The 23,827-nt window shown below is 40.9% G+C and overlaps 1 protein-coding gene across 1 annotated transcript in view; it reads left to right on the top strand.

Moving 5' to 3' along the window:
- The first annotated feature begins 5,058 nt into the window (after positions 1-5,058).
- pparab (peroxisome proliferator-activated receptor alpha b) overlaps positions 5,059-23,827 on the top strand; it is a 34,275-nt gene continuing 15,506 nt past the window's right edge. Inside the window, exons 1-3 of the mRNA XM_083916629.1 lie at positions 5,059-5,224; positions 21,036-21,284; positions 23,482-23,645. Coding sequence (XP_083772755.1) covers positions 21,077-21,284; positions 23,482-23,645 — 372 coding nt within the window. The 5' untranslated portion in view covers positions 5,059-5,224; positions 21,036-21,076. The remainder of the gene's footprint in view (positions 5,225-21,035; positions 21,285-23,481; positions 23,646-23,827) is intronic.

Genomic DNA, 23,827 nt, shown 5'->3' with positions numbered 1-23,827 from the left:
TTTGACTGTTTATTTTGTGTTTTATGTGTGTCACAAATATGTGGTTCCGGTCTATATACATCAAATAGACCGGACTATCTATTTTGTTCTAGGTATTTAACTTAATTCAAGTCAAGTCCAAGTTAAACTTTATTGTCCCCGTAGGGAAATTTGTATTGGGCACAGTGCATGATTGCTTCAAAAAAAACATACTATACAAGAGTAAAACAAAGAACAAAACAAACGTGGCACGTACGTCATCGACAACATGGCGCTTAGTCTGTAAGTTAAGATTCATTGGTACATAAAGGTGTACGTTGTTGGGATAAAGTGTAGGTGTTAATCTATTTATTTCACATTGTCCAATTTATTGCAATTGTTCATCGTATACAGTGCCATTAGGGCTGCTTCTTGAGAAAATCTAAAGTTGTAGTTTGCCTTAAAAAAACTGGATCAAGACTGTGCAGGTGACGGGACCTCAACCAGGCAGCAGGTGGCAGCAGAGCTGTGGCTGCTGCCTGAACATTGACCCACTTACTGTAGCTCAATGGGTCATCATATTTACCCTTGTCCATCAAAGTGTATGATGGTTCCCCCAATACCTCAAACTTATTCTATAAAAAGTGGCACATTTATATCACTGAAAACATGAGTGTCAAATTGCTAAAATGTAGGGTTAAATGTAAATTTCATATACTATTAATATGAGAGGATTGCATAAAAATAAACACTGACATAATCATATTTGCATTCTTGTTTATTTCATTACAATGATTAATTCATATTTTATGGTATGGTTCAGTTTGAAGCAACGGATGTAAAAACAGGCAAATCCACCTTGTCAAGTCTTCCCCTAAGATGTCATTCTTAGGACATAACCCTAAATTACTTCTTACTCATAGTCTGTTTTATTACAGCAGTTCAGGGACAGACATTTTGTAAGCAATGCGGGCAGTTGTCATTGTATTATCTAGATGTGGAAAGCATTCTGAGTCTCCCCTTAATTGGGAAACCATCTGCTGTCCAGACAGAATGTCTTGACCGTAGCCCATTACTGACTCTGTTTCTGCCTGCTCTCTTGAGTTGTGTTGCAACGAGCCGTAGCTTCTGAATTTAATGTTTCTCCATGCCTTCCTCACATGGAGAAATCACCAGCGGCCACGGAGGAACTCAGAGCACTGCAGCTAAAATCTGAGTGGGAGTGTGTTTGAACTTCATCTAGTTCGCATTGATATTTTATATTTAATGTGCAGCTGGATTGTTTCTCCCTGATGCGCAGTTACAGCTGTACTGCTGTGGTTGAATATATAAATAAGTGCATTTACATAAAAACTGTCATTAAGTGCAGTTTTGAGATACTGTTACTGCTTTTATTAACTATGCTGTACTTTAATGTCCTCCAATTTCTACTTCTACTCCACAGATACAGACTTTAAAATAGCATCCATTGTAATAGATTTTATTGCCCATCTGTGACAAACCCATCCCCACTCAAAAGTCCTAACTCCATCTGCTGATGAACACAGTGGGATATGGTTGAAAGCTCCATGGTAAGTTTATTGAGACTGTTTTGTCAAGCTAGTATTTCTTAGGTCACAAATGAACTTTCATGTTTAGTTCTTGAAATAGTTAAGACTATCGCCATCTAGACCAACTACAACACTGAAATGCTTACGTGTTAATGCATCAGTATGAACAACAAGTAGTATAATAAAACATCCTGTATAACATAAGTATTTCTGCTTACGTCCTACTAGTATTTATGTTGTGTAGTACTGCTACTTTTAGCCTTATAAATGATCTGAATACTTCCACTGCTCTAATGTTCCCTCATGCTTTCGCCCCATGGAGAAATTGTTACAGATTACACTGCAGAACAGAGTGGCACAGTGCACTGGACCTTAAATGCCCTGTTACCAATGTTTGGAATAACTGCAGTATACTCATTACAATCACCAGGATTTTGCATTATAAATCATACTTTGAGATAAGGTGATGAACAACTGAAGGCCCACCCCCCCACCCCTTTTTTTTAACCTCTAATTACATACAGAGCTTAACTAAGTGGTTTAAGTCTTACGGAAATGGGCCTTGAACGCAGATTCTACAGTTGGATCATACTTCTGTTAAGATCATTGGACTGTCTGATTCTCGCTATGTAATATCTGAAGAGTTATGCAGTGTGTGTGAGCGTGTGCGCGCGCGCGTGTGTGTGTGTGTGTGTGTGTGTTTGGAAGAAGTCATATCTTGTTACAATTGTAAATCTGAATCTGCGCTTTACTAGTGTATTTGACTATTTTTTTCCCCTGCTAATTTCAGTTCAGCATATGTCGCCTTGTTATAAATCAATTATAGTAAATCATTGAAATCAGCTGCAACATTAAAGTGCTGCTCACATGATGAGGCATTGGATAAGGCAATGTTAACTTTTATTTTTCATATTCTGGTATTTCTTTTTCTACTTAAGAAAAGGATCTGAATACTTCTTCCACCACTATGCATGTAAGTGCTGAGTGTGCCTGGAGGTTATGAGGTTGTCCACTGTGGTCCCAGGACTCATACTGAACAGCCAGAATCTGCTTCCAGGCCTCTGGCCAAGCTGTAGAGTGACGCCCACATTGCTTTGCCAGAGACGTGGACAGAATGTGATGGTGAGCTGGGACGGGGAGCTGGATGAAGAAACAAGAAAGCAGAGAGATGCAATCTGCAAACGGGGTCGCACACTCAGCATCTGGCATGAGCGGAGAAAACAGAGCTGCTTCATTAATGGGCAGCTTATTGCAACAGTTTGACTGGAAACCCTCACAATGTGGCTTGCTGTCAGTGTGGGACACAATGTTTTCTCCAGCTGCCATATGATTCTCCTGAAAAGGGCATCGGTTTTTCTTGTGCACAATTAGCAGGACCATGCACTGGTCAGTATCCCATAAACTATACCATGCTGCCAAAAAGGCATCTGGAAATTTAAAGACATCCTTTTGCCTAGATGTGAGAGAACTGTGTGATAAAAAAAAATCTTGTCAGACTCCTTTAGTTCTGTAGTTTTCAAATGTATACAAGCAAAATATGTTTAATAAGTCCCCCTACATTCAAACATGTGTTGTGCTTGTTACTTTACTTAGATGTTTGTGCTTCATTGTACATTTGATTTCTGCGGGTTATGTGAGTTTGACACTAGAGGGATTTTTTACACGCATCAGCTGAAGGAGAACAATCCTCTGTGCTCACTTTAAATCTGTTTAAGATATCCACACAAGCACTCGTGACTCGTGACATTACCACCGGTTTGGAAGCCAGTCTGGTTCCAAACTGCAACTGACAAGTGTGATGTAGAAACTCATCATTGAAATAGGAGACATCTCTTCTGTATTTCTCAAAGAGAGCAAAGTTAAGTACAGAGTTCCTATCCAAAGTCGAATTCAAGCACTTTTTGAATCAGTTCAAGGTGTATTTTCATGCATTTCCAGCACCTTACAGCTGTGGTAAATTACATATTTGTATGTAGTACAATACTCAGTATACTAATTATGGCACTTGTTCACCGCATTCAATGAGCATCCTATAAAGAATGAACATGATGGTATGAGACAGCTTTCTACAGGAGGACAAATGAAAGGAAAACTAACTCGACTAATATATCGACAGAAATATAATCACCAACTATTTGATAACCTGTTATCATTAAAAGTCATTTTTCAGAAAACGCTGTTTTCAATCACTCAAATATAGGGATCTTCTTTTCTCTCTGTTATGGCATATATGCCATATAACATACATTTCAAGCAGTTTCAAGTATTACATTTCAAAGCCAAGCACTTTTCAAATCTTGAAAACACCACACTAAACACTCAAGTGTTGTCAAGGATTTTCAGCAACCGGACAAACTCTGTAAATAGTTAGGAGTACTGTCAAATTATAATTTCAAGCAGATAATTTTTATATGTCGTAAAACATGTACGGAGGGGATATTTAATAAAGAAATACATTTGTTGATGGTTGTTCATCAGCAGAAACAGGTTTGGGATGAGACAGGGGACAAAATACAAACATGAATATGAATTCTCCCCAAACTCCCCATCAGACTTAATATAGCAATGTACAGTAACACTGACTTCTGATTTGATGTACATTTTGCTGATATTACTGTGTAATATACTTTGGCTAAACTACAATTCCAAATGTAGGACTTTTACTTGTCATGGAGTATTTAATTATATGGTACCACTTACTAAAATATCGGAATATCAACACTTCTCGTCTGCCCTCAAAATATATATGCTGTTCAACTTTGTTTAGCTTTTCTGACTTTGGCCCATACATGTGTACTCCTAGGAGTCAAATTCCTTCTACCTAATTGTCACTTAGCAAGATATACTGTATAAATATATCATATATATTGTTTTATTGTATAATGCTCCCTGTATTGGCCTCCTTTCTTTTTTCTCACTGTGAGTGTTTTGCAACTTTTCTCAAGTATTATCACTAACTGGCTACTTGTTTCATGTATCAATGCTTTTTATGTATTAATTGCAGGCATGTATGCATTACTTTCCTTGTTGTACTTTGGAATCGTGTGGTCAAAACTTCATGCCATTAAAGCTTCATTGCACTAAAGTAGAGTGCACTGAATTGAGAGCATAAGAGGAAGCACTTGGGTGACCCGGGGAGGGTCGTATGAGGACAGTGTCATCGTGGGTATGCAAAGCCTGTATTCATTCAGTGCAGCATCATTGTATCTGACTATCACACTGCTCGATTATCAGTCCTGCATCTACCTCTGTTTTTGCACTCAGTGCCTCTCTCTGTTGTTTGTTTGTTTGTTTAGGGTTTTTTTAAGCATTGCACTGAAGAAAAATTGTGGCATGTTTTGAGGAAGAGATTTTTTCCCCCCGATCCCTCTCGCTGTCACCGTGGTTAGGGGGCGTCCGTCTCAAGGGAAACGGCTGCTCTCTCTCCATTCGCTGAAACTATAGGTGTGTCAGGGGGGTGTGCGCCTTTCCTCCTCCAGCTGTCAGTCATGAGGTCACTTCCTGCGGGTGTGAGCTCCACGGCTCTGCTTTGTATGGACATGGTGGGGGATTTTTGACAGCGGCAGCGCTGCTGAGATACAAACAAGGACGTAGTTGGGTCGGACGACCGTTCTTCCCCTTCCTCGCTCCTCTCTCGGTCTTACACCGACCCTCCTCTCAACCCCAGCGACAGTTCCGAGGATATGGCGATTTCGGATTGGGCTGTCTATTGTAAGGTACATGTCTTCATTTCGGTTCTTCATCCGAGAAATGCACCCTCCTGCTGGTCTATCTGTATGGGAATGTTGTTATTGCACATATGGTTTTACCCAGCAGTGCATGCTCTCCCGTTTTAAAACGTGCACAATTTGCAGCAACACCTGCACACGACAACTGGGGCACATTAGCCTAATACATTCTTCAAGGATTATAGGGCCATTGTTGTTGTATGAAGACAGGCTAATCTGATTTCTGTTTGCACGCCTGCGCAGCTGAAGTGGCGCTTGCTCATCGATAGGCAACATCTCTATTCATTCGTTAGCCATGCACTCAACACAAATTATATTTATTGGCTTGTTGTTACGCTCTTAGTGACTCTAATAACGGTTATGAAGACGCTCTGTATTATTATTACTACTTATTAGTATTGCCTGTTATGAATGCCTTTGCTCAGCATGTTTGATGCCCCTGGATCAGGGATAATATTGTCAAAAGGTCAATGCTGTGGGATAAATTAAGCACAGTGAGCGTCAACACTTGATGCAAATTCTGTTTCAGGTGTGAAGCACCAGAGACATGCTGCTCTAATTGCTAAAAGCATCTGCACATGTTTTTGTTTTTTTAATTGTAAATATTATTCCTCCCAGCTTAGCTTCATGTCAGAGATAGAGTTTGACCTTATTGCTATGAACCTGTTTATTTAGTTGGGTATGTTTTGGGGATTTGGTTTCTTTTTATTACATAGACTAGTGAACGGAGAAAATGTGACAGGAAGATGTTATGTATCAAAGGTTACCGGCTGGACTAGAACCCAATCTTCCAGGACAGGCTTGAGCTATTGCCTAAAACAAATCATCAATTTTTATGATTGCTTATGGCTAGTGATAAGTTCTTTTGCAGCATGAATTCTTTACTATGGAGTGTTAAATGGGCAAAGTGGTGGTACTCTGTAGCTGCAGCGACTGTGAAGTAACTGCAAAAATAACCCTGAAGCATCTCTCTCACCATCTGTATGAGTCCTTCTCCCCTTAACAGATGCGTGTCACAAGAACCTCAGTTACATAGTTATTCATGAATAAATGCCCCTGCGTCAAAAAATGAATCTGTAGTTGTTTAACATGATTATTTCTGATTGAAGTACAGAGCTCTGTGCAGGCAGAAACACATCCTCATATTTAGACTGGATCTCTTGATATGAATGATTGTGTGGCATTCTGCAGCTCAACCAAACTTTCACTGAAAATGTGACCACCTTGTCTTTCACAGAACAAGTGTGTTCTGTGAAAGAGAAACTTGAGCCAAATCCTGTTGTACCTGTCCTGTTTCCCTAAGCAATATAGGAATGTGTATTTTCAGTTGTTTAATCTTTTAACTGTCCATCTCTTGCTTGTTTTTTTAACACCCAAAATGTTGATTATGATTTTGAAACATAAATTAAGATATTAGGACTAACTGGATAGCACAGTGATTCCTGGGCGTATGTGGTGTTTGAAGGTTTGTTTTTAAATGCGTATGTTTAGAAGATAGGTCTTTTTTTTGTTATCGTTATGATTGGAAAGTTGCATTTTTACATGTTGCGCTTTCCTGACATGTTTCCTAAACGTGATATTCTGAAGACAGATGCTCCACTCTGCAGTCCAGTTGTAAACACGCTGAGATACAACTCAGTCCTCTGTGCACCAGGCTTTTTACATAAGTCCTCCTCTGTTTGCTAACCCTTAAAGCCAGTCTCCACATTGACGTGGCATTTACCTTGAGATTAAAAGTCTTCAATCCCCGCCACATTATCATTCTTCTGAGTGTGGTTAGAAATCCATTAATAACAGCGTAGTGTTTGACACAGCCTCAAAGTGACAGTTGACGGAGTTTAGTAAATTGAAAACATCAAGTTGTGTATAGTGAACATGTATATGAATAAATCACTTCATAGGCTAACACGTTCAAGATAATATCTGCATACCCAACCCTGATCAAATAGTAATAATAGAAAATAAGTGTTTTTGAATACCAGGTGCAGATGGGTGGAGTTACTGCAGCAGGGCAAGTACATTTAAGATCTTTTCCTGTAGTTTTCCGAGCATAGTCAAGATAAGTTCCATCTATGTTGTCATGCTAATTTCACTAGACACTTTTTTCTAAAGTTGAGGTGAGTCTTTCAGTGCTTGTAATTCATCTTCAAGCTTTACTATTTTAATCAGATAGATAAAGCACATCTAAGACACTCTTATCTCTCATGCACAATCCATGAATGTCATAACAAACTGTCTGAACTGTCCATTCAAACAAATGTTTGTGCTTCTCTGAGTTACCCTTAAGGGAACTTTCCCTGCAGTTTTTTTCCCCCGTAGTTAGTTTTTGTCCAACTGTGCGGCTGCATTCTGACAGTTTTGTCTCCAGGAACCTGAGAACTGTAATCAGCTTCTGCCTGGTTGCATTTCTCCCTGGAGTGACAGACTTTTAGATACACAAACAAGAGTGAAGAATGAACAGAGTGAGAGTTTTCTCCTCGCTGCTCAGCAAACTGGACTTTCAGGTTATGTCCTGACGTGCACAGAGTTCATCATTTGTCTCTGTCATGGGTCCATATGTATTTTAAGTATGTTAAGCAACAAAACATTTGTTTCACTGATCTATTTCTCAAGTCCCTGCATCATCAGAGCAGTGGAAATTTGTTTTACCGTTGAGCATAGTTTTTCGAACATGTGTAAGCCAAGACATTATCTTCGACATAAAGCATTTGTTTTGTGCACATTAAAAGTAGTTTTGAGGAAGTATAATTCAAGAAGCCTCTTCCTCCTCTTTACAAGAATCAATGGTGCCACTGTGTTTTTATCCGCTCTTTAAGTTCAAGGTTGCTTGTGGTGTTTCTAATCTGTTGGAGCAACCCCAAAGACAAGAGTCTGCAGGTTTTACTAAGTGGTCACACCAAGTGTCTTCCAATCACATTTAAACGCAAACATTGTATAGCTGTTCCATGTGGCTACAATTGAAGGTAAACTCAAATGTTAAACATACGGCACAATGAGGCAAGATGCAATAATCATTTAAATGGGAACAACAGGGCACACTTTCAGGCTGATTATCCTAAAATAAATGCAAGGGGTCGCGCACATTTGAACACAGGAGAATTCAGACATAGGAAAGGTGTGGAGGGAAGGGTCCACTGCTTGAGGATCCTAGAAGCATTTCATTTGGCACGTCAATGCTGCATTCAGATGGATGATAGCATTCACGAAACTACACCTTCTTATTCATGTCATTGAGGCCGCTGAATTGACGCAACAGGTGCCCTTGGATGGTTCCTGCAAAAGAGTTCAACTTGGCTAAAGCTATGCCACAGCGTACTGCAACAACATTCAAAAAAGTTATCAATTACATAAACACACATTCGTAAATGACAAATCTAATTCTACTTTTTACTCTACAGCCATCGTGATCAGTGTTTTGATGTCTGTCTTCAAGCTCATGAATGTGTTATTTAAACTTGACTTACTGGATCCAATTTCACCCTCCTCCTTTGTACCTGTAGTAACACACCCACACCAACGCGGGGCAATTTTCAGTCCAAGCGTGGTCTTTGTGGCTTTTTGTAGTCACTCCTATGGTCTGTTTGTTTTGCAACTTGTGTCCTCTGTCACCTGGGTTTGACCTTCATCTGAGCCAGGTCTATTCACCTTTAAGGCCTTCCTTAAGATAAAGTCCTTCTGGGTTGAATAGGATTGAGGCCCTCCAGTCAGACTTACAGTAAGCAGCTCTGGACAGGAGATTGGAGGCAAGAGATGCTGTATGTAAGCTGTGTTTGTATGTTGAATCATGAGGGGTTGCGCAGGAAGATTTTATGGGGGTCTTGAAGAGATGATTTTCTCACCACATCCTCTTTGTCTCTCCCAATCTCGTCTTTCTGGCCTGCCTATGTGAGAGTCACGTCTCTTTGACATTCTCTTTTTCTAAGGCAGACTCATTGTTGGAAGATTTTTTTTTATTCTCTTTCTTGGCAACTTGTAATTGAGGCAGTGGGGTCTGATCCTCATCCTCGTGAGCCACAGCCTGTAGAAATCCTCATCCATGACCTATCCCTGGTCTTATCTACTCTCCCAGTCTAATTCTGTTACTGATAAAGCCCACTGTCTTTCAGCTCCACTCATAAGCTCAGATGCCTTCATCGGTTTCAACCGGTAGTTATATGAGGTGATGGCAAAAAAGAATAAAACCTTGGTATAACAACACTGTTTTCAAGATATGCTTATTGCAGCTTTTGCTCGTTTGCTGCCTGAAGGAAGCCAAAAGAACATTTTGCGTTTTGTCATACTCTGTGATCCCATTACAGTAGCAAATTTGTGTTGTTCTGTCACCAGGCCTGTATGCTGCCGCATGCCTCCCCACAAATACGTAAGCTGGTTTGGCAGCCATAAAGGGGGAACTCAGGACTCCAGTCATGCTGGAAATTGTAACAAGATACATACAGCTGTCTGAGTAGAGAGAAATGCTCCCAGCGTCATGCTATTCTTCTTCAGTTCTGGTGATTTTTTTATATTGTTTTCCAATAATGCAGAAACTTCCTTAAAACACTTTTTTGGTAAAGTTCTTGAGCATGTCTCAGCACAAAGATTGTTTTGGGAAAAGATTAAAGTGGCTTGGGAGAAGGTTGAAGACGGCCCTTTCTGAGGCCTTATGAAAGTAAATATGCTGGCAGTGATTATTTACATTGTTAATTAATCTGTAGGTTATTGTTATTATCAATTGTTTTAAAATGCACATCATATCAAGTTACCAGATTTCAATTATACATTTTTAAATTGCTTGATTTGTTCACCCAACAATCCAACACCCATATATAATGAATTTACTACAGTATCAAGCTGAAGCCAGCAAACGTTTTGCTATTGACTCATCATTTCAGCCCCTAACTCTAGTATAATATTTCATGAAGCTTCCTCTAGCTTCATGCTAAGAATTTAAATAGCCCTGTTGTTGCAAATCGTGTACTGTCCTTTTAAATCAAGACACAGCATGCAAAATGTTAAATATTTCTTGGCAGCATTGCGCTCAAGGTGGTCAAAGTCCACACAGCTACAGACTGAGAGCTTTGTCTGCTGTCCAGAGCAATTGGTAGAACAGTACAAACTCACTTGAACATTCCCTTCTCTTTGGCATTAGCTTTGATGTATACGTTTGGCTGATTTGGCTATTTCTGCTGGGAAATGTGCACCTTCCTAAATATGAGTCTGTACCTATGTGTAGAGCACACTTTTACATAATATTCTAACTTACCTGCCCCTGTATTTAAGCCTAGAAACCTATGAGGACTAGAATTTCCTACACTCTAAAGTTATTTTTAAGCACTTATAAGTTACGGCGACAAAGGCATTACCACATGTATCACATCTGCAGGAAATGCTATACACTATGGCTGCACAAAAAATTGGAATTTAGAAGACTGCAATTTAAAAATTGAACTGTCATTCTTTTTTAAAAGTGCCCTTTAAGAAAATTTAAAGCACGATTATAACGACCAAAATGATCACCGATCCACACAATCTGTATTGTTAAAATGTGTTAAATGTGCTGAATATTTTCAAAAAGTACTGATACACAACAAGTTTTATTTTTATAAGACCCCCAATACAATTTTACAGCTCTTTTTGTTTGCATTAACTTTAAAATCATAATATAGTCTTTTGCAGTGACCGCACTTAAGACATAGACTCTCTAAAAAGGAAAGGAGCGCTTTCACTGCTATCCACCATGTTTTCACTGACTCAAAACAAACCCATGTTGCGTGCTGTGCCTGTGTTTGGGAGACTGTTGTCAACTTTGGTTGATGCTGGACATTATTTACCCTGAGGTTTTTAAAGTACAAACACTGTTTTGATGAAATTTTAAATGATTGAAAATGATGAATTTTCAACCACAGAGGTTTGATCTCACCTGCTCAACTGATGCACAGGTGAGGGGGGGAGGCAATCCGTGAAAGAGAAGAGAAAATTACTATCAGATTATTGATCATCTCCAGCCTCTAATAATGATGATGCTACTGAGGAGTAATCAAAGTTCAGACTTACTTGGGACTCTGGTATAGAGTTTCCACTTTCGTCTAAATCCGTCTCTAAAGGGGCAAATCCTGACATTTCTAATTCAGGTCCTTTCTCATCTGTAGAAGAAGAAGGGAAATCAAATAAATCAGAGTGTTAAATGCTTCAAATAAGATGACATTGTCCCATGTGTTGTAGGAGGGTTAACCTGAGTTAGAAGAATCATCCGATGCTATCCTTTTAACTCTACGTTTAGAGGGGGTAGCTTCCTGTCTGTGGCAGAGGAGAGAGATCAGCCATCATAACAACTGTAACCATTTATTAACACTTTATAAACAGTTTATGGAAAGCAAATAGTGATGGGGCTTCTTTAAACATAGCGTCATAGCATTGCAAAACTTCTGTCAATGTAAAAAAGTGGTCTAAATACTCTGAATGTACTGTACTGTACTTGAATAGTGAGTATGTGATATGGAATAGTGAGATTATTAGGCTTTTTTCTTTCTTTTTAATCACCTTTAGTGTCTTTTCCTACCTTTTAAAGACTACAAGCTACACTGTGTAACATGGGATTGATTCATAAAAAATGTGCTCATCTGATCTTGACCCAACTTTGTATGTATTGACGCAGTGTTGCTGGTATCATCTGATCGGTGTACAGTATATACATATATATATGGTGCTGTCTGTCTACAGTACAGTGTGCAGGATTCTGTTTTCTTTCCAGGTCAAAAGGTTTTGATCCTTCATCACTGAAACTCTATGGTGTGCAAGAACCAACTGGAATTTTACTGCGGTTTATGACCAGGCAATTTGTTGTTTTTTAGTACTGAAAGCACAAGCAATATAATTTTCTTGTTAATAAACAACCTTATTGTATATTTTCCTCATATGATGCAGCCCTACTAAATATTGTAATCGTTTTAATTTTTGTGCAATATTGTACAATTCTTCCTAGGGCTGACCCAAAAGCTTCGACCATTACCATGGTAATTGAATAGAATAGAATAGAATAGAATAGAATAGAAATACTTCATTGATCCCAAGCTTGGAAATTGCAGTATAACAGGAGCATTACACACAGACACATCAAAACAGTAATATAAAAATACAATATAAAAGATATCTAAAACATAAAATTTATAAAAAGGGGTCTAATTGGAGTAATAAGCGATCTAATTGTAGTTAGTTCAATTGATGTCCAAATTAGTATTTGAATGCTTTATTGTTCGTATTTTAAAGTGTTCTGTCATCCAGTCCACACTGACCAAGTCTCTCGTAAATGTCTTTGTCCTTCTTAGTTATCTGCCCCGCCCACCGTAGAGAGTGAAGGGAATCTGCCTACTCAGAGCCTTGATCAGCAGATAGGGTTAATATCAAAACACATCGTCAGAGTTTCGAATATACTCCCTAAAGATCCAAAGACCTAAAAAGGATATCTGGTACAGCCCTATTCTGCCATCCAGCAAAGTTGCAATATGTCAGCAAATGAGTATGCATTGACAGAAAATTCAGTAAAATGGAATAAACACACTAAACCCAGGGCAACAATTGCATAGATCATAAAAAGGAGTTTATTTAAGGTGACTTGTACAGACAATGCAGGTGACTCATAAATACACTTTACGGCATTATTGGCCCAGTTTAATATAAGTGCCGCTTTCTGTCCTGTTAAACCAGCCCTACATCTGTCAAGTGATAAAAGCAGCTGGAACAGATTGCCCCCCCCCCCCCCTTCTGAAATGTACAGTTTGGATGTACTGCAGAGATGTTTTGTAATAGTGGCCTGCTTGATCCTTGTAACTGATTTGGAAACGAGCGAAGAGTGGCAGCCAGGAGCTAGCATTTGGCACAGAATGGAGGTGTTGCTTGAGGACAGTGTTGTTAGAGTTCAGCAGCAGATTCAGCAGCTTGAAGCATGTGAGGGTCGAGCCTGCCATTCGTTCAGCTGTAAATACATCTAACACACTGGGGTACCTAGTTAAGCTGTGGCTATACTGCAGGCCAAGGTTAGACAGCAGCTGTGTCATTTCTCAATATGACTTCAGACTCTATTCAATGCAGAAAACACAGACTATAGTCTTATTAACAACTACTATATCATGAGCACTTACTCAAATCTGCTATCTTTCTCAGACAAAGATGTCCCATTAAAATCAAAATTTACATACATGTAAATGTATTGCTCAATGCCTCAGCATTAAACAGGTTACTAGAAACTAATTTATTAGTCAAGTAATTATTCTTATTACCTTATTTTGCGAGAATGTTTGAGAATATGAGAAACGTCATCAGGAGGCACGGCATCAGCTTTCATAGTTATGTTGACGATACAAAACTGTATATCGCCGTGTCTCCTGATGACACAGGGCCTATTGATGTCCTTTTTAACTGCATTTTAGATATCAAGACATGGATGGCAGGGAATTTCCTACAGCTCAACCAGGACAAAACAGAGATTTTACTCATTGGTCCTGAGGGCCAGAAAGAGGAACTTTTACCAAAGTTACAGAAATTTAAACTATCACAATCTGTAAAAAATCTGGGTGTGATTTTTGACTCTGAGCTCAGTTTTATTCCACACATCAAAAATATAACAAAAATAGGTTTTTACCATCTTAAGAACATAGCCAGAGTCCGCCCGTTTCTCTCTCAGGCCAGCACGGAGGTGCTGATGCATGCTTTTATCTCTTGTCTTATAGACTACTGTAATGCCCTGCTCTCTGGCCTTCCCAAAAAGAGCATTTCGAATCTACAATTATTACAAAACTCAGCTGCACGAGTGCTGACAAGGACCAGAGGGCGGGAGCACATAACACCAGTTTTAAAGTCGCTGCATTGGCTCCCCGTGCGTTTCAGGATTTATTTTAAAGTTCTTCTACTAGTTTTTAAGTATCTTAACGATCTTGGGCCTTCTTACCTATCTGATTTGCTTTTACCTTATCCCCCGCCGCGGACCCTGAGGTCCTCCGGCACCGGCCTTTTAACCATACCACAGGTAAGTTCAAAAAAGCACGGGGAGGTGGCTTTCAGTTGTAATGGGCCCCGACTGTGGAACAGCCTGCCGGAGAGCCTGTCGGAGAGCCTCAGGGTCGCGGAGACTAATGAGGTTTTTAAAAAGAGGCTTAAGACCCATCTTTTTAACCAGGCTTTTAATTGATTTCTTTTAGGCAGTGCTAATCAGAGCACGTTTTATCCTTTTTTACTGTTTTAATCTCTGCGTTTTAGCCTTCATGCTTTTATTTATTTTTACGGCCTCATGTCTTATGCTCTTATGCTTTTATTTTCTAGTTCACGTTTTTAAGCTCTATGCTTTTATGCTTTTATGTTTTAGTCCCTCGTGTTTTTAGCCTCCATATTTTAACCCTTTACTGTTTTAGGCAACAGTTTTTAATCTCCAGTGTTTCCTCAGGGGGCCTGCCAGTTTGGGAGTTGTCTCTGGTCTGGCCGCGGAGGGTGCTGTCCCGTGGACAGTTCCAGCCCGGGCGACTAGAGGGCTCTGCACCTTGGTGCGGAGCCTTCTGTCTGCCCGGGTTGGGGTGGTCTCTGTGGCGGTACTCCCTGCGACCTTGGACTGGGATCTCTCCCGGTGTGGTTGGCCCCCCAAAGGTAGCTTCCTCTAGCCTCCTCTGTACCTCAGGTCTCGCTGTCCGGCCATGTCTCTGTAGTGACAGCTAGTGTTTGTGTAGGTGTCAGTGTGTGTGTCTCACATTATGTGTCAGCGTGGGTGTGTGTGTTTCTGTGAATGTGTGAATGAACGTATATATATTTGTGTATGTCTCTGTGCATGACTGTGAATGGGTTGGGTTCTTTTAACTTTCTTCTCCTGATTTTATTTGATGTTTCTATTTTTCTGTTCATCTCTGTAAGGCACTTTGCGATACTTTTCTGTATGAAAAGCGCCATATAAATAAAGGTTGATTTGATCTGATTTGATTTGAAACAAAACATCTGCAGATAATGACAGCTGGTCAAATTAAACATACCTTAGAAATGTTGCATTTAGAAATGCATGTACTTCAGATACTCTAAAGTCATGGTCAAACTAAACCAGAGCCAAAATATTTAAGATTTAACAAAGTTATCAACTAGCTTTACTGGAGGTCACGACAACAGTCCCTGTGTATAAATTACAATGTATTTATTTTTTGGGACATTTTCTATGTTGCCACTTGTTTCCACCAAAGTTACAACCACAGGTAATGATTGTTGACACTTCACACGTTCATATGGAGAATGTCACCATAGTTTTTCATGTGTTTGTTTTGAGTCTACACCCCACCCCACCCCCCACACACACACACACACACACACACACGCAGGCACACTTTCCACCGCGTAATGCTGTGCTATAAACAGCCAGTGTGAAGACTCAGGTCACCATAGACCTTTGAGGTAACGTGATACACTGTCACATTGCACTTCTGCTGTGTTTTATGGTCACATTGTATGAGCTCTTTCTTGTGAGCATGTGTGAACATTTAATTTTGAACATGCTGTCAATGCAGAGGCCAGCGTCCACTGGGGCTTATGCAACTTACTGTTTTATTTCTCAACTCGATGCGGCAGTGGGTGTTTAACATGCTGATAGCCAAAGAAAGAGCTCATCTTGAGTAACACTTGTCTTCATAATAAATTACAAGTCCTTTTCATTGAGAAATAGAATAATTGAGATCTATAGTAGTTGAAAAATATGACATACTACTGAGTAAAATAGCACCCCATTCCAAGCAGCCATAGTTTTGATCCATTTCAGTATGATAATCGATATCCGTATCTGTTAGCAAACCCTTTAAACTCATTCTTCACAATAAGTATGCATTATTTTTGTCCAAATTGCTGTCATGAGGTAATCTGCGCTTAAACTTACATCATGACACAAATATTGTCAAAGCCTAATGCAGTTTGCAAGCAATATGTCTGAAAATGTGAAAACAATGGCATCTGCAAATATAAACCTTTTATAGCATGCATTTTGAATTGGCTCTAAAATGTAACGTATACGTGATTTACTTATATGAAAGAACTACAACTCGTAAACACAATAGTTTGGACCTTTCAAGTCTAAAAATGGTCAACTAAATTTACTTTGCGCTTACATTTAACTGTCATTGACCCTAAAATGACGAGGTAAGTGACCTGATAACATAACGATTGATCAGTTACCTATCATACCTCTCATCTGTCGCAGACTACAGCAAAAGTCCAATGTCAGTCACTTCCCTGTACTTTGGTCAATCTCCATAACGATAAGAGGGCGCCGGCCAGCATATCAGCTCAGAGTGATAAGGGTTCAGTTGAGTGTTTACACTGCGGGCACGGTGCAGACTGAGCTCATAGAGTGAGCTCTTCAAACAAATGGACAGGCGGAGCTGGCTGGTCAGCCCCATCAGCCCATACTCCTGCTCTAAGAGCACCGTTTTGCTCCCTGGGGCCCGTCTTCTGACAGGCCTGTAAGCACTAAGACCACAGGATGGGTGGGTTAAACATTAACCTGTGGTCTGCTCTCTCCCATACACAAACACACACACACACACACACACACGCACACACACACGCTGAATGATCATACAAACTTGTGAAAAGGGTTGGACGTCATGTTGTCAGAGACCAAATAGGCATGGAAGACTTCAAGTTTTTGGATGGGAAAGGTAGGGAAGTAATATTCATATTATTATTATTATTATTATTAGGTTATCATATTCTACAAACTACTTAACAACATACTTTGAAAAAATAATAATTTATAGACTGGTAGCAGTGTATCTCTCTTCTGTCTCCTCTCATTGCCAAGGTATGTTCTCCTGTACTTGGAAGGACTACAGTATTTTCAGTAATGTTTTTTCCACGCCTTGGCGAGACAAGTCCATACACACCTCTATTGTGTTGGTCTGCTGCCAGCTTTACCTGTGCTTTTTCTTGCCATCACACTCTTTACTGTTTATTCTTCCTCATTATTGATGGACTTTCAAAGCATAGATTTTTATTGGATGCCCCCGAGACAATAGTTATTCTCGGAGGGCTATGTGATTGTACTTTTCTTTTGCCAACTGTAGCGGGTGTAGATGTAGAAGTGCCGCAGGATGAGATGGCAGGAAGTGTACTACTGTTTGAGTGATGGATATCACTACTGAGACTGTCAGCTCAACATAGCTGGTGATTTATGGATACTTTACTTGAAGATCTCAAATGGCTGTGTAAACTAATGTCATGCTGTTCTATGTCCTTTCCTGTTGGGAGAGTAGGAGGCTGTCTGTAGTACAAGCCTTGGTCTCTGAGCATATTTATCTGCTTCAGCCGGAGCTTACTAGCAGCTTTCACGGCCTGTCTGTCTAATGTGGGTCTTCACTGCGATGGATGAGCATAACATGGGGGGCTGGGTGAACATGTTAAGCAACTGTGCAAAAATCCATCGGACGTTATGGATTATTTACGCTCCACTCAAACATCCGGCCCTGTGATCACATGTACAGACTTGCTAATACACAGTTCTGTAATGGATTTAATTGATTTTGATGATGAGTGATTGAATTCCTGTAGTCGATCGAAGCTGTCTTCACATGCCTTCTGCCCTCCTTCTGTCGCTGATTTTTCAAAGCGTGATCCGTGTGTGTCGGCATTGCCATGGCATCGTCATGGCGACCTCGGTGTCTCTTGGTTAGTGGTCTTTTGTCGGTGTAGCCCCCCTTTCCTCCTCCTCCCCATTTGGACCCTAACTCCAACTCCAGTCCTGACCCACACAAACACGCATGACCTTGCTCATCTTCCTCTCAGTGTGTGCAGTGCCCTTAGCAGCCTGGGTTGACTGAGCACAAGAGAGGTCTTGACCTAAAAGACAAAGGCTTGCTGTTACCGTAGGAACCGTATTTTTTTCTCTCTCTCTCTCTCTCTCTCTCTCTCTCTCTCTCTCTCTCTCTCTCTCTCTCTCTCTCTCTCTCTCTCTCTCTCTCTCTCTCTCTCTCTCTCTCTGCCTAACTTGCTCACTCTGTCCCACACTTTGCTGATAAAGACCCTGTAATGTAGCTGACATTCCACCACCACCCACCTCTCTCTCTCTCTCTCTCCCTCTCTCTCTGTCTCTGTCTTACTCCGTCTCAATCCACAAAACCTTTGCAGTCTGCAGCTAAGCATCTCTTTGTTTACATGGTCGTGCTGTATGTTGGTGGTGGCAACACAAGGTTAGCCTGGTCCACTTTATAGCTGCTGGTAGGGGGGTCATAAGTTCAGAAAAGGCCTTGTTTAATGTATGCCATGTGAATAGAAAGTCATGCATGCAGTGAGTGTGTGTTGACACAGAGTTTTTGATTTTTGTTTACCTCTAGATAATAACTTACCCAGGTTAATGTGTGTAACCCGGATAGACAGCATGGAAGTTAGTCAAGCTGTAGCCAAGAAGCTCCTTTTCCCCCCCTTTAAACAGTATTATGATGAGACAGTGCAGAGTGAAATGAGTGTATGAAACAGGATGTCCTCTAAAAGAAGACCTGAAGGTCAGGAGCTAGAGGCTGAATGCTAAATAGGTTTGCTTTATCCTAGCAGAGCTAACACTGCCTCCATTTAGAATTACAAGTGTACTGAAGAGTGAATAGCTCAGTAAAGAACACCACTCACATGCCAGGCTTCTTTTCATTGAGAGTAGTGTTTTTAAAATCGGGTAATATTCAGTGTCTTTACTATTAGATTCAGTTCCTCTGGGCTGTGGTTCTTCGTGATACATTTTTTAACATTGCATTGTGTTTTTAATTTTTTTTCCCTTTTGTTTTTTGTCCCTGTATTCAAACTGAAAAACACTAACGATGGACGGCTTGAAAGCTCCCCAAGTGAAGCCAAGCGTATTGCTCATCCCCTGGTGGCTGGCTGCAGTTTAGGTCATAAGTCCCGCCCTATCCATGTTAGCTTCTGGGACATTAACCAAACTAGAAACTAGAAACTCCATGTACACCTAAATTTACAGTTGGAGGAAGTGGAGCTGCGTTCTCTATCATATATACAGTCTATGTTACTAAGACATTTGTTTTCAGTGCAGGAGCAGCTAGACTGTTTTTTCCCCACCTCAGAATAAATGTTAAATGGACTGAATCTATATCTGAATCTGTGATTTTAAAGGATGGCTTAGCGCTCATCCCAGCCCCTTCTTATTCCCAGGGCATCAAGTACTGCCGTTATGTCACGTTCATCCATATCTCCATCCATGTTAAACCACATAATTGGACTTTGAGCAAGGTCTTGTTGTGTTGTGCTGTTGTTGTCATTACATACTTGTCCATGTTTTCAGTTATACAGTATCATTGATCTGCTTTTGGTCGTGCTAGCTTGTTCCATTTTAATGGTCCATTTTTTCCCTTCTATTTATAAGGGTTAACATGTCACTGAAAGAGATTACTGTTGTTATTACAGCTACATAATGCACATAAAGCACAGAATAAAAAAGTTTACTTCATCTGTTTAATATGCCTTCTACAATCTATAGACTATATGCAAATGATCTATACATTTGCTGCTTCAATGGAATGCCATTCATGTCTCGTCTGAGGCCACTGAGGGCACACATGTTTTTAGTGTGCAGTTAGCCCCCTCTCAGTACAGGGTAAGTTAAGGTTAAACTAAAAGCGGTCATGTGTAAAAGTGAGGAATGGAACAACCAGCAGCTGCAATCTTATAGCCGTGTACACCCTCAACCGCACCCCCCACCCCCCCAACGTTTGATGTTCTTAGCGGGACCTGATGAAAGGGGCTTACTGAAGATTGACCCAGTTTACATGCGGATGTATGAAGTTCTTATAGTGATGTAAGGTCAATTCCCTCTGCTCGTCTTAAGCTTTACCAACAAGCTCCTCCCACTGTAGAATTCAGCAAAACCTCACCCGTCTAAGTCTCTGTCATGTCTCTTCTAGCGAAGCCCAGACCTAGCCTATCACAGCACAGCCTAAGCCAGCCTAGTGACCTACATTCATCCCACATGTCCCCGTGCTGTCTCTCTGTCCTCTGTCTTTCTCTTTCTGCAGCACTATGTGCGTTACAAGGATAAGGTTACTGCGTTAGGAGGGAATAGTTCAGAGGAGCAGAGCGTTATGTCATAAGATAGTCTTCATTCCTTTACTGTCGGCTGCCGACCCACTAATAGTAACAAGCAGCACCTGTTAGTGCGGACTGCGGCATATTGCATCAGCTCTGCTCATTGGGCCTGAATGTGTCATGTATGTTGTGCTGAATCATGTGAACCGAAAAGAAAATGCAATATTACTTCATGGCGTTGGTCATTATAATGATGTCATCAGTTTTTAGCCATGTAAGTGGTTCAGGTTTATGGATGGCAGGGGTCAGTTGGTACACCAGTTGATTATAGACTGAAATATCTCAGCAGCTACCGGATGAATTGGCACAAAAGATGGATCCTTATAACTTTGACGATCCCTTAACTTTTCTTCTAGTGCCACCAGCAAAAAAAATCACTTACTATCGGATGGATTGGCAATTTCATGGTTCCCAGATTGTGTCCTAATGACTCTACTCTATGACCTTAATGTAGATCTCTATACTTTTACACAATGTGATTGCCATTGACTGAAATCCAAACGACGCTGAACATAAACAACAGCAAACAGCAGCGCCATCATCATTGTGACCATCTTAGCAAGTTGACGCCTAGCCTCTAGAAATTTAGACAGAGGTAACCTTAACAATGAATGATCATCTCATCTTCCTCTGTCTGCCTTTTTGTGTTACCATGTCACCTCTTTGACTGTGTTGTCTTTCCACCAACACCCCCCGAATCCCCCCTGTCCTCTGTCACCAGTCTGATGATTGAGTGTGCCGTCAACCCACTCCTCCACCGCGATGGTCGACATGGAGAGCCACTACCATCCCCCTTCACCCCTGGAGGACTCGGTGCTGGGCAGCCCCCTTTGCGCCGATGACGACTTCATGGGTGGCATGGAGGAGCTCCAGGACATCTCCCAGTCCATTGACAACACTGCCCTCAGCTCCTTCGATGTCCCCGAATACCAGTCCTCTAGCAATGGCTCTGAAGGTTCCACTGTTCTAGGTGAAGTCTCGATATCTTTTCTAATATCTGAATTGAAATGAACTTATTTTATTAATAATATGGTGAAATGAAAATGTGAAGTTTGCTCACAGCTTCAATCTGTCCCTGGCAGCTCAGTGTAATCTTCTTGCCATTGCTGTTGTTGTCAGAGCAGTGGTCCCTTAGTTTACCCAGTTTAATTCCTTAGGGGACATACACCTTGCCTTGACCTACTACAAAGCTTCACTCCAATCCTTTGATAGCCTTTTGTTTACACAGATTGTCTGATTCACCCACTTTACCCATTTTTGCAAAAGTCCAGTGATCTTAATTGGATAGTCGTTGCATTTTCCTGCCAATTTCTTTCCCTATTTATTATTTTCTCTCTTGTCTTATCTACTCCTTATTTTCTGTGCTATTGTTTTACCTCTCTACCCTCCTCTAGCCCTTCTCCTCACCCCATATCCAATGAGGAATTCCCACATTCCTCAGCCACCATGCACCACCTCTTAGGAAACGTCCGTTTAGCTCTTGTGTTTCCTCCATGAATAAATGTCACATGGGCATCCGGGAAATTTATGCCACTACCAAATTATACAACACGCGAGGAAGCTGTGAATGGTCCAGAAAGACAAATATTTCATGGATGAATAAAAGGTGTGAGTGAGGAAGGAGAGGAGAAAAGAGAAGGGAAGTATGGAAAGTATGGGGAGAAAGGCATCACGGAAACATTTGATGATGTCACGGAAAAGTCAGTGAAAGGGTGTTCAGGATTTATGGGTGTTTGGGAGTACTAATAGTAGCAGAAGACACACTGACATGCTCTTCTTGTCAACACTCAGTTGAAACATGTGCACTTGCACCAGGCAGGAACACAGCTCCAGGTCCGCTGCCAAATGTCGCTTATCCCCGCTCTGGCATCTCTCGACCAACTCATGTGGCTTGACTTAGTGCCACTGTTTTGTACCATTTTGTCTTTGCTATTTGTGTACCAAGCAATTTCTACCAAACACGTTGCCTTCACAAGGTGGAAATAGAAAACTGTTGGAGAACCCATGATCTGTTATCCACAAGGAAGATCAGTAATACTGCAACACTGTTGTGCAACACACCGCAGATGACACGCTTGTATCTCAGTTTTTTACTGGAGGGGAGGTGAGATAGTAGCATTGCATTCATCAAAGGTGCAAAGTGTAATATATGGGAAGATTTTTAGTTTAAAACATTTAAAAAAGGATCTTACTCAGCAGAGTCGGTGGGAAGTCGATGCGGTCTGCTAACTCAACGGCTAAGTTGTAGATGTTTTCTTGCTGTCAGATCTCTGTTGTCACCATACCACAGCTATCTGCGGTCGTTGGTACAGCAGGTTTGTACAGAGCTTAGCCTAGCTTGGATACCTCGGCTCACATCGCCCCACCACAACTTCACAGGTGCGTAGTTAGGATCAAAATGAAGGTAGAGGTCAAAGTTGGTTGCGGTCCGAGCAATGGCGCCGGAAGTAGAGAAGGTTTCAGATGCCGGCTGACGTTCTGACAAAAAAAACAGTTCTTTGAAGTGTCCTGATGGCTATAGTACACGGGGAGGGCATTATCCAGTCATCCGGTTATGTTCCGTGTCTTCACCTAGAAACTCACGCTTTTGATGCAAAAGGCACGCTAAACATTACATTAATTAATTTCAAAATGTTAAAGTTGTGACAAATTTCAGTGCTATAAAAACCAGTTCTGTCAGTTTTCCATACTCAAGGCAAATATACAGTTGTTGGAGTGTACACCTTCTCTAAACACATGATCATGAGAATGTGCGTCGGTGTACAGCAATAATGGAAATGATACAACTGACGCACTGAAGTCTCAGTGTGTGTGCCCACTTTCAAATCAGATGTGATGTACCGTGTGTAGGGGGCCGATAAGAGCCATTGTATGGTCTGATTGCATGTGCAGATGCAGGTGGCAATGCTGTGAACGTCAGAGAGGCCGAATTATTTGAGAATGTTTGTGGACAAAAATGAGACTTAAGAGGAATATCAGGCTTTGGATACACAGACAATACTTGTTAGTTGGATAGTTGCTGGTTTTGGTCTTTCCATGGGATTTTGTTGACGATAAATCAGCCAGAGTTGTCTTTTAATTGGCAGTGCAGCGGTGTGCATTGGTTTATTTTTTTAGGATCAGTAGTGCGATGACAATTTAATCACCCACGTGCTTGTGTTTTGTAGATGCCCTGACGCCAGCATCCAGCCCGTCGTCTGTTGTTTATGGGGTGGCGGTGGGCCAGGAGGAGTTCTCATCTGCGTCTTCATCGCTCAGCCTAGAGTGTCGAGTTTGTGCCGACCGCGCCTCGGGCTACCACTATGGAGTCCACGCATGCGAGGGCTGCAAGGTGAGATGAGAAGAGTACACACATGAATTATACAGTCAAATGAGTGGTTGAAAAAAGACTATGAGAAAACTAGTTTATTGGAAACTGCCAGTCAGCAGGGTGTCTGGGAAAGAACTCATCCAGAAATGACTGACTTTATGATCAAGGAATGTTTGAGAAATCAGATGAATGATGAGTTGAAC

Source organism: Echiichthys vipera (genome assembly GCF_963691815.1).
Source record: "Echiichthys vipera genome assembly, chromosome: 7".
Taxonomy (NCBI): domain Eukaryota; kingdom Metazoa; phylum Chordata; class Actinopteri; order Perciformes; family Trachinidae; genus Echiichthys; species Echiichthys vipera.
The sequence above is the reverse complement of the archived record's forward strand: the minus strand, read 5'-3'. Positions and strand labels throughout refer to the sequence as shown.